Genomic DNA, 15008 nt, shown 5'->3' with positions numbered 1-15008 from the left:
ATTCTTCCATTTGGTCCTCAAAATAGTCCCGTGGGGTAGACGATCATCGCCACCATCAACATGTCATCCTTCTACCTTCACATCAAAGCTACACTATAATCATAGTAATCTGAAGCTCGGGGAGATCCAAAGTCCTATAAACTAAGGAATGGCAGATTTTCATTCCTTTTCCCTTCTCTCTCTCATTTTTCCTTCTTCTCCTTCACCAAATCTCTGTTGAGCATCTACTAAAGAAGGAGTCCATGCTGGGTATACCATACCCACAGCCTTTATTCATTCCTTCATGTAAATATTTGGCTTTTGTAACTAAATAACCTGGAGAAGGCAAATTATACACAAAAGGAGAAATGTGACAAGGTCTAAACATGAAGTGACCCAGGAATCAGAGAAAGGCATCTCATGCAATCAAGGAGGACTTACCAGGGGAGGTGAGGCTTGAGATGCAAATAGCCACCTAAGTTCTAAACAGTTTCTTTAAAATGAAGTTGTTTCTACTGAAAGAGGAAAAATGTTAAGTACAAGATGTAAGACAGTTGGAAACTGCAAAAAGAAATCTCTATTTTTGGATTTTGAAAAATTTGAGACAAATATGAAGTATTTGTTAGTAATTATTTTTATTTTTACTTTTTTATTTGAGACTGAGAGAGTGGGGAGGAGGATCAGAGAGAGAGAGGAGAAGCAGACTCTCTGCTGGGCAGGGAGCCCAATGTGGGGCTTGATCCCGGGACCCTGAGATCATGACCTGAGCCTCCCAGGCGTCCCCAAATATGAAGTATTAATATATACTCTGTACCTCACATTGGGCATCAGGCTGTGACAATTCAGTATTTAAGAGTCTACTGAAATGGGGCACCTGGGTGGCTCAGTGGGGAGCCTGCTTCTCCCTCTCCTGCTCCCGCTCCCTGACTTGTGCCCTCTCTTTCAAACACACGCTCTCTGTCTCAAATAAGATCTTAAAAAAAAAAAAATCACATGTCCTGAAGTTCCATCTGCATGTAATATACCACAGTGCATGCCATCTAATAGGAACTTAGTAAATATTTCTTAAATAAATCAGTTAATTCTCTAAGATGACATATTTGTTCTATCAGGATACAGAACTTCCTAGGAAACGTACTCCAATGCACACACGGATGGGGCCTTTTATTGTTTCCTCTTTAAAAGCGTTTTGTAGTAAATCAGATTAAGAATTCTGAGCCATTTGCAAATCTTCAGTGGAATAGAAGAGTAAGATCTAGCTGAGAAGTGCCTGAGAGGAGTCCCCTAGATTTTCTTAGACTCAGGGTTGCCAGACAAAACACAGGATGCCCGGTGAAGTATGTTCCAGATACTGCACGAATCTACTTACCTAAAAACTTCTTGGCTGTTTATCTGAAATTCACATTGAACTGGGGAGCCTGTGTTTTTACTTGCTGAATCCGACAACCTTACTCAGACTACATACAAGATGGGAGTCATGCTGATGAGCTTACTGTGGACCCCACAGAGGCTGGCTGGACAGTCGATAAAATCCTGGCCTGGTACTCAGACACAAAGTAGAGCTTTCTGTTGCCTGGGGTCAGAAGTGGAGGGAGAGGATCAAGGGCAAAGGGGAAAAGGGAACTTATAGATGGCAAAATTTTCTTTATCCTGATTATGGTGGTAGTAGTGTCTACACTTAACAAAATTCACCACACTGAACACCTAAAATTGGGAAATTTTATGTTATTACAAAAGAGAGTAAAAGCTTGTTACTTTAGGACCCAATTGTTTTACTGATACAATTTATTTTGTTGACTTCAGTAAGAAACCACAAAATATAAGGGGCCAGAGCAGGTTCTGGAGATCAAATCTTGACTCCAATACTTACTAGCAGTTTGATTTGGGGCAAGGTGTGCCTCAGAGGTTTTCCTCTGTTAAATGAGGCTAATTATAGTCCTCGCTCATAGAACTACTATAAAAATTAAACATGATATTACATGTAAAGCTGCCAGCACCAACCTTAACACACAGTTACTGCTTGTTAAGGTTTTAAGTTAACAATGCAAATAACCACCTAAATTCTAAACAGTTTCTTTAAAATGAAGTTGTTCCTACTGAAAGGAGAAAAATGCTAAGTACAAGATGTAAGATAGTTGGAAACTGCATAAAGAAATCTCTACTTTAGGATTTTGAAAAATTTGAGACAAATATGAAGTATTTTTTAAATAATAATTTTTATTTTTATTTATTTATTTGAGATGGGGGGGAGGGTCAGAGAGGAGAAGGAGACTCTCTGTTGGGCAGGGAGCCCAATATGGGGCTCGATCCCAGGACCCTGAGATCATGACCTGAGCCGAAGGCAGGTGCTTAACTGACTGAGCCACCCAGGTGCCCCTTAATATGAAGTATTAATATCTATACTATACCCCATGTTGAGCACCAGGCTATGGCAATTCAATATTTAAAAGTCCACTGAAATGGGGCACCTGGGTGGCTCAGTCAGTTAAGCGTCCAACTCCTGGTTTTGCCTCTGGTCATGATCTTCTGGGTCCTGAGACTGAGCCCCCCATGCTCAATGGGCAGTCTGCTTGAGATTCTCTCCCTCTGTCCCTCCCACCACAGGCACCCCTTTCTCCCTCAAATAAATAAATCTTAAAAAAAAAAAAAAGGATGCCTGGGTGACTCAGTCGGTTAACTATGTACCTTCCACTCAGGTCATGATCCTGGGGTCCTGGGATCGAGCCCGGCATCAGGCTCCTTGCCTGCTTCCCCTCTGCCTGCTGCTCCCCCTGCTGTGCACTCTCTCTCCCTGACAAATAAATAAAATCTTAAAAAAAAAAAAAAAAAAGTGAATAACAGTTTGTTGTTAATGGTTTCCAAAATAGAAGATCTAGAGTAAAAGTTTACTCACTTTATGTCTCTGCTTCTGAACCTGCTAAGATTCAATAGGTCTTTTTCTGAAAACAAGCATTTTTCTGAGTCTGTTGGTTAAGAAGGGCCAGATTCAGGACTTCAAGACTCTCGGTCCCTAAATGTTTACTGAGCACGTACCATGTCCCAGGTTCTGGGATAAACTGGCCCATACTCTTTACAAGTACCCTGGAAAGTGGACACCCATGGCCACCTATTTTCTTTTTATTTTTGGTGAAAAAAATTGAAGGTCAGAGAGGAGGTAAGGTGACGAGCCAGGGAGTAGTCAATTCCACAACCCCCCCTGCTCCCCATTGCTGTCTCACGCTTTACGTGCTGTGAATGGCAACCTCCCCAACCCCACCTCACATTGGGGAAGACAGATTAGTGGGGGAGATGATGCCTCAACCTTCTCCTCCAAATACATAACACACCTATACTTTCTCTTTCCTTAAGTCCTCTCAAATCCCCAGACACGTTTTGGTCACAAGTAGCTTCTCATCTTGCCGGAGTCTGAATCCACGCCCTTCCTTATTGAATCAGACCACCATCATTCCTGAGAACCTTCTGGGGCAACTGCAGCAGGTGTTAGCAATTCAGACAGGACCACACAAAGGTGCATGTACCTGTTTTTGGTTGACTCCAAAGAAATGTAATCATACCTTGAAAATGGACTTTTCCAATGCCCTCTAATATGAGCAAGAAGGTTTACTGCAATGTTTGCAATAGTGAAAAAATGAAATTGACGCTGCCCTTCAACAGAAGGTGTATCGACTCACTAGAAACCCAGATTTCCTGGAAGGATTCTCCCAAAAATGTTGATAGCCTGGACAAGTCTGTTTCTCGGTTTTGTTTTGAGTTTAATTTTTGAAGTAATCTCTGCACCCAACCTGAGGCTCAAACTCGGGACCCCGAGATCAAGTCACATGCTCTTCCCACAGAGGTAACCAGGCTCCCCTTTCTTTCTAATTTTAGGTATATTCTCTTTAAAATCAGGGTATATAATCTAAGAAAAGAATTGATTAAAAAGACAACACTATGCAGGGAGGTAGAGGGAGGGTGAAGTTTATTTCTGAGCTTTCTTTTAATCCTCTAACCCATTTTGAAGACTTATAACACTTCCTTATTAGGACAATAAAACCCATTAGAGCAGGTTAATAAATCAGGCTACCTCCCAAAGAAAATGCCACCAGCACATCTGAGTGAGAAACTATAGTGGGAAATGGCCTCTTGTCTTGATAATTCATCTGTTTCCCAGGTTTCCAGCCTGCCAGTACTTGAAGCCTATAAATACAATTTTTGAAAACAAAATAGACACACCTTTTTAAAGATGCCTAAGAAACTCTGGGAGAAAGGAGATTAAATACCTATGTACAAGATTCCTAAGGCACCTTGGTCTCAGCTGAGTATGCTCATTCTGAATGGGGACATTGTCCTGGGGAAACAGCTGGCACTGGAATGGGGCCCACCATCTCCCAGGACCCTGCCAGGTGGGGCCGCTGGGGATCATTGGGCTGGAAAGGGTTTAGGAGAAGGACCTGAGCCCGATTCCCTCATCTCCCAACTGTAGATGGTTAGGAGCTGCAGCCTACATACACGGAGAGGTACGCCAAGCGATACCAAATTACAGACTAGGAACTTGGAGTCCTCAAGAAGTCCAGTGTCTTGGGGCGCACTCAGCTGCCTCGAACCTGCTCACCTGTTCGTTCCAACGACGCAATTGGCTGTAGCGCACCCTGCAGAAGAGGTACCCGTCCAGGTACACCGAATACAGCTGCAACAGAGACAGACCGTCCCGGGTTAGCTGAGCGAGCAAGTGAGCCCCCCGCCCCGCCAGGTCACCGACCTTCCCCAGCCGATTTGGACCCCGCCCCCCCCCACCCCAGGCGCACCACGTAGCGGCCTCCCAGCGGGTCCAGCCGCTGCTGGGACACCGGGATACAGAAGTGCATCTTCATGGCCACGGCGGCGGCCCGGAACAGCGGTGGCAAACCGAGCCGCGGCAGTGGCGGCGAGTCCGGGCTCCGGGAGCAGTTGCGCAGCGGGTCTGCAGCAGCACGGTCTAGTGTCGGAGCCCAGAGCGGTGGCCCGGGCGGTGGCCGCGGGGTGGAGAGCGGGCTGGCCGCGCCGCCCCCGGCGTCCGCAGGTGGGGCCGGCCCCTGGCCACACCGCCCCCAAGCCCCGCCCAGCTCCCGCGGAGTCGGCCTCCCAGGGGCCAGGTGGGGCCTGGGACGGAGTACACGCTCGCTGGGAGTCACCCCGGGATATGGACCTCTCCCGGCTCCTTGGCGGGAAAATCCTGCTGCGTGGGTGGCTGGGTGGGTGCGTGCGTGGGGAGAGCGAAATCTTCTGGGGAGAAGATTCTAGGTTTTTTTTAAAATTTTTCATCAGAACCCACAAAAGTTTAAAATGGTTGCTACAGCTACATAAATGTCCTGCCCATGGGCCAACCATGTAACTACTTCCCACCCTGCCCCATCATCTCAGGGTGGGAATGGGGAGGTGGGGGGGTGCGGGTGCGTGGGAGGCGAGTGGGGGGAGGCGAATGGGGGGAGGAGAATGCCCTGCGGAGGAGAAACCTCTCTCCAAGTGTCCGCTCCAGGGCCGCATTCTGACTCCGCGACTTGTAGAATGTCCGGCCCCCCTTCCAATGGGCCTGTCGTGTGAGGGGGGGAGAGGGGGTGAGAGACCCAATTCCATGCAGATGCGCCCTCAAGCTCAAAAAGTTGACCTTTTCTCAAAGTAGGTGCCCCGACAGGACCGAAAAACGTTTGTGTCCCGTTACCGGTGCCTGCCTGCAGTGCTCTGCGAGTTAAGATCTTCCAGAAATACATAAATCTAGTAGTTGCCCTAGGACCTGCGCAATTATATTAGCTTTAGTTTTGTGTGGTAACATCTGTTAAATCCAACACTGGTATTTATAACCCCGATTTAGTATTTTTTAACACAATATTTTTCCTTTAAAAAAGATTTTTCCCATTAATATAGCGGAAACCTCAACATTTTTCCCCCTTTAATATAACAGAAACCTTATCAGATGAAAAGGGTTTGGGCCTCTCTTGATCCCCGGGAAGTCCTGCATTTAAAAGGTGTCAGCACCCAGTTAGCTGGTTTTATAAACCCTGTGTCCTCTAGACTAATCAGCCCAAGTTCCTTCAACAGTCTTTCATCTTTAGTAGCTGTGTAAAGTAATCATATTAATTCCCTTATTCTAGTGAAATCAAGGTAGAATTCCTGCCCTCCTCCACCACCATGATCAAGGTCACTGACTGGAGTAAGGGGAGGCTGCAGTTACCTGTGTGCCTGTCACTAGGCAGGCACTGGGCTGCCTCCATGCTTCTCCTGTTCCTTAATCTCCTAACTCTTATGGGCAAACATCCAGAGCAACTTCCTGCCACTGACCCAACAGGTCCAGAGTGGAAGACCTTTTCCAAGGTCACATGTGATTTCCTCCCCCTCCCCCACTGGTCTGAGTAGTTTATTCTAGGATTCAGTGATAACACTGAAAGTCCTTTTTTTGTTTTGTTTTGTTTTTATGTAAATCTAGTTGGTTAACATGTACGGTAAAGTTGGTTTTAGGTGTAGGATTTAGTGATTCATCACTTACACAGAACACCCAGTGCTCGTCCCAACAAGTACCCTCCTTCCTCCCTGTCACGCACCTCGCCCATCCCCCGCCCAGCTCCCTCCATCATCCCTCCGTTTGTTCTGTAATGCAAGTCCTCCTTGGGTGAGAGCTGAGCACCTGAAGGGGGATCTGAGACTAGCGAAGGAGAAACAACACTTGCCGAACACCCGTTATTTCCTGCACCCTTACTGCGTGACGGGCTCTCCCGTTTCTGTTGGTTCTACCACTGAATTTCCCCAGACATTGTGAGCTGGGAAGAATTGATGGTTCTGGTCTTAGGAAAAGGAAATGGAGTCTTAAGGCCGTTAAGTTAGGGAGGCAGTGTAGTGTAGAGCCTAAGAGAATGGCAAGAGGAATTCCTATTCCAGTAGCTTTTAGTTGCGGGGCCTTGGGCAAGTTAGTGGACTCTTACACTGCATTTTCTTCCTTTATGAAATCATGTTAATACCTGTATTCCAGGGGGTACTTGGGTGGCTCAGTCAGTTGAAATGTCCCAGGGTCCTGGGATCAAGCCCTGCATCCCTGCTCTCCTCAGCCGGTAGCCTGCTTCTCTCTCTCCCTCTGTCAAATTGAAAAACCTATACTCTGGGATTTTTCAGTCCAGGGTAGATGGACATTAGGGTTATTCCCCTGCCAATAGGCCATCACTGACCTGGAAGGCCACCCAAAACCAAGACCAGGGGTGTCCTTGGGTGTCCCCTGGTAGAGGCTGATCAGGTAGGCTCTGGGATCTGGCCCAGTCTTCAGGGCAGCAAAGCAGAGCCCATTCTCCTGGGAACTTTCTTCCACCTGTTTGGGGCATGCCTCCGCCTCCTAGCATTGTCCAAGTTGCCACTTCCTTCATTTCACTAAGCCAGCGCTGAAGCTGACCTGGGACAGAACCTCCAGTCTGCTCTTGACTCATTCAATGAACATTACTTTTTTGCCAGAGTATTTTGTATCTTATTTTTCCCAACTTTACTGAGATATGCTTGACCTATAACATTGGGTAAGTTTGAGAGGTACAACATGATCATTTGATATATGTGCGTATTGAGAAGTAATTGCGGTAATATGTTTACCACCTCATCTACCATTTGTATTTTTGTATTTGGGTGTTTTGTAGTGAGAACATTTCAAATCCACTCCTAACAACTTTCAAATATACAATATAGTATTAACTATGAGCACCATGCCGTATATGCCATCTCCAGACTTCATTCACCTCCCAGCTGGAACCGGTTACCTGTTGTCCATCATTCCTCTACCCGTCATCCCTGGCAACCACCAGTCTACTCATTCTATGAATTCAGTTACTTTAGGTTCCACACAGAAGTGAGATCATCTGTTTGTCCTTCTCTATCTGACTTCACTTTGCATAATGTCCTCAAGATCCATCCATGTTATTGCAAATGTCAGGACTTCCTTCTTTATTGTGGCCAATTAATACTCGTGTGTGTGTGTGTGTGTGTGTGTGTGTGTGTGTGTGTGTGCGCGCGCGTGCGCATATCACATTTTCTTTATCAATTCATCCATTCCCGGACACTTAGATTGTTTCCATGTCTTGACTATTATGATAATGCTGCAATGAACTTGGAGGTGCAAATCTCTCTCTCTCTCTTTCTCTCCCCCCACCCTTTTTAATTTGTCAGAAAGCAAGAGCACAAGCAGGGGCAGTGGCAGGCAGAGGAAGAAGCATACTCCCTGCTGATCAGAGAGCCGAAAGTGGGGCTTGATCCCAGGCATGATCTGAGCCAAAGACAGACGCTTAACGGAGCCACTCAGTTGCCCCCAAATACCTCTTTGCGATGTGATTTCATTTCCTTATAGCCAGGAGTGAGATTGCTGGATCATGTGGTAGTTCTATTTTTAATATTTTTAGGAATCTCCATGCTGCTTTCCATTGTGGCTGCACTAACTTACATTCCCACCAACACTGAATTGGTGCACAAGGGTCCCCTTTTCTCCGCACTTTGGTCAATGCTTGTTATCTCTTTCCTTTTTAATAGCAGCCATTCTAACCGTGTGAGGTGACATCTCCTTGTGGTTTTGATTTTTTACTTCCCTGATGATTAGTGATAATGAGCACCTTTTTATGTACCTGTTGCCTATTTGTAAACCTTTAGAAAAATATCTATTCAGGCCCTTTGCCCATTTTTTAATATTTAGATATAATTGACATCGAACATGTTTCAGGTATGTAATAGAATGATTCAATATTTGCAAATATTGTGAGATGATCATCACAATAAGCCTAGTTACCATCTATTCCCACAGATACTTAAAATTTTTTTCCTTGTGATAAGAAATTTTAGGACTTAACTCTTAACTTTCAAATATGCAATACAGTATTAACTATAGTTACCTTGCTGTGCATTGTATCCCCAGAAACTTGTTTTATCATTGGAAATTTGTATCTTTTTGACTACCTTCTCACATTACTTTTTCCCAGTCCCAGCTCCGGCAACCACTATTCTCTATTGATTTAGAGTTTTTCTGGTTTTGTTTTTCTCGGGTTTTTTTTGTTTTGTTTTGTTTTTTTAGATTCCACACAGTAAGTGAGGTGGTATGGTATTTGCCTTTCTCTGTCTGACTTATTTCATTTAACCTAATGCCCTCAAGGTCTATCCATGTTGTTTCAAATGATTTTCTCAAAAAGATTTCCCTTTTTTAAAAAATGACTAATATTCCATTCTATCATATAAATATACATACACCATATTTTCTTTTTCTTTTTTTTTTTTAAAGATTTTTATTAACGTGTTTAAGCAAGGGAAGTGGCAGAGGGAGAGGGAGAAGCAGGATCCCTGCTGAGCAGGGAGCCCATTCTGAGCTTGGTCCCAGGACCCAGGAATCATGACCTGAACCAAAGGCAGGTGATCAACTGACTGAGCTGCCCAGACACCCCCATTTTTTTTTATTCATTCATCCAACACTTCTGTTGGTTCCATGTCTTGGCTATTGTAAATAATGCTGCAATGATTGGGGGGAATTAAATATTTTTTTGAGTTACTATTTTTAATATTTTAAGGAAACTCCATGCTGTTTATATCGACTGCACCAATTCACACTCTCACCAACAGTGCACAAGGGGTCCGTTCCTTTCACCTACATCCTTGCCAACAATTGTTTTTGTCTTTTTGATAATAGTCATTCAGACAGGTGTAAAGTGACGTCTCATTGTGGTTTTGATTTGCATTTTCCTGATAAGTGATGTTGAACATCTTTTCAAGTCTTATTGGCCATCAGTCATCTTCAGAAAAATGTCCAGATCCTCTGCATACTTTTGGATTTTTTTTTTTTTTTGCTATTGAGTTGTAGGAATTCTTTATATATGTTGTGTAGTAAGCCTTTATCAGATATATATCTTGCAAAGATTTTTGTCCATACAGTAGGTTGCTTTTTCTTTTTTTTTTTTGCCATTTAATCTTTTTAATTGAAGTGTAATCAACACACAGTGTTAATTAGTTTCAGTTGTATAACAAAAGGATGCTGCATTTCCATACATTACTCAGTGCTCATTGTGATAAGAGTACTGTTAACCCCCTTCATCTATTTCACCCATCCTCTCATCCACCTTCTCTCTGGCAAGGTTTCTTTGTACTTGAGAGTCTGGTTTTTGTTTCTTTTTTCTTTCTTGGCTTTATTTCTTAAATTCCACATATGAGTGAAATCCTATGGTATTTATCTTTCTCTGATTGACTTACATTACTAGGCCCATCTATAACTTGGGAAATGGCACAATCTCCCTCTTTTTATGGTTCTATGATATTCCATTATGTATATGTGTGTATATATATGTATATGTATGTATGTGTTTATACACACACACACACACACACACACCTTTTTTTATCCATTCATCTATGGTTAGACACTTGGGTTGTTTCCATATCTTGGCTATTGTAAATAATGCTGTAATACTCATAAGGATGCATATGTCTTTTCAAATCAATGTTTTGGTTTTCTTTGGGTAAATACCCAGTACTAGAATTATTATATCATATGCTAATTCTATTTTTAATTCTTTAAGGAACTTCCGTACTTTTTCCACAGGGGCTATACCAATTTGTATTCCCATGAACAGCGCATGAGGGTTCCTTTTTTCTCCCCATCCTCACCGATGCTTATTATTTCTTGTCTTTTAGATTTTCGCCCTTCTAACAGATGTGAGGTGGTATCTCATTGTGGTTTTGATTTGCATTTCCCTGATGAGTGATGTTGAGTATTTTTCATGTGTCTGTTGGACATCTATAGATCTTCACTGGAAAAATGTCAGTTCAGGTCCTCTGCCCATTTTATTTATTTTTTTTTATTTTTAAAATATTTATTTATTTGACTGAGAAGGAGTGAGAGAGGGAACACAAGCAGGGGGAGTGGAAGAGGAAGAAGCAGGCTTCCCTGAGCAGGGAGCCTGATGCAGGGCTTGATCTCTGGACTCAGGGATTATGACCTGAGCTGAAGGCAGATGCTTAACAACTGAGTCACCCAGGCACCCCACTCTGCCCATTTTAATTGGATTGTTTGGTTTGGGGCTATTGAGTTCTATAAGTTCTTTATAGATCTTGGGTATTAGCCCCTTATTGGATAGTGTAGTCCCAATAGTTTATTCTTCTTCTTGTTTTCCTTTCCTGAGGAGGCCTCCAGAAAAAAAAAAAAAATGCTTCTATGGCTGGTATCAAAGAAATTACTGCCTATTTTCTTCTAGTTTTATGGTTTCAAGACTCACATTTAGGTTTTTAATCTATTCTGAATTTATTTTGTGTATGATGTAAGAAAGTGGTCCAGTTCCATTCTCTTTCTTGTAGCTGCCCAGTTTTCCCAGCATCATTTCTTGAAGATACTATCTTTTACTCATGATGTATTCTCTTCTCCTTTGTCACAGATTAACCATGTAAGGGTGGGTTATTTTCTGGGCACTCTATTCTGTTCTGTTGATCTATGTGCCTGTTTTTGTGCCAGTGCCGTACTGTTTTGATTACTACAGCTTTGCAGTATCTTAATCTCAGACTGCGATACCTCCAGCTTTGCTCTTAGATTATTTGACTATTTAGGGTCTTTAGTGGTTCCACATAAATTTTTGTTATTCTAGTTCTGTGATAAATATTGGTATTTTGATAAGGATTACTTTAAATCTGTAGACTGCTTGGGGTAGTATGTCTATTTTAACAATATTGGTTCTTCTAATCTATAAGTGTGGAATGTCTTTTCATTTGTGTTCTATTTAATTTCTTTCACCAATGTTTTATAGTTTTCAGAGTACAGGTCTTTTATTTCCTTGGTTAAGTTTATTCCTAGGTATTTTATTATTTTTTTGGGTACACTTGTAAGTGAGATTGTTCTCGTCATTTCTCTTTCTGCTACTTCATCATTAGTGTATAGAAATGCAACAGATTTGTGTATTGATTTTGAATTCTGCAACTTAACTGAATTAATTTATGAATTCTAATAGCTTTTTGGTAGAGTCTTTAGGGCTTTCTAAATATAGTATCATGTCATCTGCCAAGAGCAAAAGTTTGGCTTCTTTATCAATTTAGATGCATTTTATTGTTGCCTGATTGCTACAGCTAGGACTTTCTGTACTATGTTGAATAGAAGTGGTGAGAGGGGACATCCTTGTCTTGTTCCTGATCTTAAAGGAAAAGCTCCCCATTTTTCACCATTAAGTATGATGTTAGCTGTGGGTTTATATATATTGTTGATAGCATTTATCATAAATGGGTGTTGTACTTTGTAAAATGCTTTTTCCACACCTATTAAGATGATTGTATGGTTTTTATCCTTTTTCTCATCGATGTCATGTATCATGTTGATTTTGTACATATTGAACTATCCTTGTATCCTTGGAATAAATCTCATTTGATGGTGGTAAATGATTTTTTAATGCATTATTGGATTCTGTTTGCTAGTATTTCACTGATACCTCGTCATTTTATTGATGGTTTCCTTTGTTGTGCAGAGCTTCTTAGTATAATGTAGTCCTACTTTGTTTTTTGTTTATGTTGTAGTATTAGTTTTTAGTTTTTGGTGTCAAATCCAAAAAACCACCCCCAAGACTGGTGTCAAGGAGTTACTGCCAAGCTTTCTTCTAGGATTTTTATGGGTTCAGGTCTTACATTCAAGTCTTTAATTCCATTTTGAGTTAATTTTTGTGTATGGTATAAGGTAGTGCTCCAGTTTCATTCTTTTACTCTTGGCTGTCCTGTTTTTCCAGCACCATTTATTGAAGAGCACATCCTTTCCTTACTGTACATTCTTGCCTCATAGGTTGATTTCTGGGCTATTTTGTTGCATTGATCTATGTGTCTGTTTTATGCCAATATCACATGATTATTATAGCTCTGTAATATAGCTTGAAATCTGGGCTCATGAGGCTGCTGGCTTTGTTCTTTCTCAAGATTGTTTTGGCTATTTAGGGTTTTTTATGGTTCCATACAAGTTTGGGGATTGTTTTGGTCTATTTCTGTGAAAAATTCCATTGGAATTTTGATAGAGATTGCATTTAATCTGTAGATTGTGTTAGATTGTATGGGCATTTTAACAATGTTAATTCTTCCAATCCATGAGCACAGGGTATCTTTCCATTTATTTGTATCCTCTTCAATTCCTTTTACTTAGTGTCTGATACTGTCTAATGTACTAGTCTTTTACCTCCTTGGTGAAACCTATTCCTATAGTGATTCCTATAATCATTCTTTATGTTACAACTTATGACTGTTAATTTTTCTGATATCTGATAACTGAAATACAACAGATTTTCATATTGATTTCATATACTGCAATATTACTGGATTTATTAGTTTTAACCATTTTCATGGAAACTTTAAGGTTTTCTACATATAATGTCATTTGCAAATAGTGACCATTTTACTTCTTCCTTTCCAATTTTGATACTTTCTATTTTTCTTGCCTAATTGCTCTGGCTAGGACTTCCAATATTAAATTGTTGAATAAAAGTGGGGAGAGTAGGCATCCTTGTGTTATTCTGCTTCTGACAAGCAAAAAGCTTTTCACCATTGCATATATTAATCGTGGGCTTCTCTTCTATAGCTTTTATTATGTTTATGCATATCACCCTATACCCATTTTGTTGGGATTCTCTTTTCTTTATCATAAATGGATGTTGAATTTCATTAAATGCTTTTTCTGCATTTATTGATCATATGATTTTTATCCTTTGTTAGTGTGGTGTATTGACTAATTTGTGGACACTGAATCATCCTTGCATCCCTGGAATAGATCTCTCTTATCATGGTGTGATCCTACTAATGTATTGTTAAATTTGGTTTGTTAATATTTTGTTGAGGATTTTTGCAACTGTGTTCATCAGGGATATTGGCCTGTAATTTTTTGTTTTTGTTTTGTTTTGTTTTTGTGGTGTCCTTGTCTGATTTTTGATATTAAGATAATGCTAAACTCATAAGTGAGTTTAGAAGTATTCCCTGTTTTTCTATTTTTGGAAGAGTTTGAGAAGGCTGGTATTCTTACTTAAAAGTTTTATAGAATTCAACAGCTAAACCATCTCATCCTGGACTTACATTTGGTGGAAGGTTTTTGACTACTGATTCAATCTCCTTACTAGTACTGAATCTTTTCAGATTTTCTCTTTCTTCATGCTTAAGTACTTCCATGGTAGGTTGTATGGGTCTAGCAATTTACCCATTCTTCTACATTGATTTGTTAGTGTATAATTGGTATAGTACTCTTACAATCCTTTGTATTTCTGTATCATCAGAATACAATGTCTCCTCCTTCATTTCTGATAGTAGTTGATTTTTGTCTCTCTCCTCCACTCCCCTGTGTGTCTAGCTAAAGGTTTGTGGATTTTGTTCAAAAAAAGAAACCCCAGATCTTAGTCATTTGATTTTTTTTTCCTATTGCCCTTTTAGTCTGTTTTATTTATTTTCTCCTGATCTTTGTTATTTCCTTCCATTTTACTAACCTTGGGCTTTGTTCTTTTCTTGTTTGAGGTGTCCAGTTATGTTGTTTATTTGAGATTTTCCTTGTTTTTTGATGTAGGCATTTATCATTATGAACTTACCTCTTAGAACTGTTTTTGCTGCATCCCATAAGTTTTGGTATGTTGTATTTCCATTTTGGTATGTTGTATTTCCATTTTCAGTTGCCTTAAAGGTATTTATTTTTATTTCTTTTGATCCATTGGTTGTTCAGTAGCATGTTGTTTAATCCCCACATAGTTACAAATTTTCCACATTTCCTCCTGTAATTGATTTCAAGTTTTCTACTACTATGCTTAGAAATGATGCTTAATATGATTTCAGTCTTCTGAAGAAAGACTTGTTTTGTCTTTGCCCATGTTTTTAGTCAGATTATTTTTTGCTATTGAGTTACAGAATTATCTTATGTATTTTGCATATTAACCCTTTCCCATATATATGGCTTTCAAATATTTTCTCACATTTCATAATGTGAGATGAAATGATGAAAATGCTCTTTCATTTTTTGTTCAGAAGATTTTTAGTTTGACATAGGCCTACTTGTTTGTGTTTTGGTGTTCTATATACAAAAA

The 15008-nt window shown here is 40.8% G+C and overlaps 1 protein-coding gene across 1 annotated transcript in view; it reads right to left on the bottom strand.

The window, feature by feature from the left end:
• Positions 1 to 4829, bottom strand: part of LOC111146830 (sorting nexin 31) — a 59587-nt gene extending 54758 nt beyond the window's left edge. The window contains exons 1-2 of the mRNA XM_022502525.1: positions 4764 to 4829; positions 4571 to 4645 (exon numbers count right to left, since the gene is read on the bottom strand). Of these exons, the coding sequence (XP_022358233.1) occupies positions 4571 to 4645; positions 4764 to 4829 (141 nt within the window). The remainder of the gene's footprint in view (positions 1 to 4570; positions 4646 to 4763) is intronic.
• Between the last annotated feature and the right edge of the window lie 10179 nt (positions 4830 to 15008).

The sequence above is a fragment of the Enhydra lutris genome, unplaced genomic scaffold (assembly GCF_002288905.1).
Source record: "Enhydra lutris kenyoni isolate GAN:26980312 unplaced genomic scaffold, ASM228890v2 scaffoldscaffold14, whole genome shotgun sequence".
Taxonomy (NCBI): Eukaryota; Metazoa; Chordata; class Mammalia; order Carnivora; family Mustelidae; genus Enhydra; species Enhydra lutris.
This window is presented reverse-complemented; position numbering and strand designations above follow the sequence as displayed.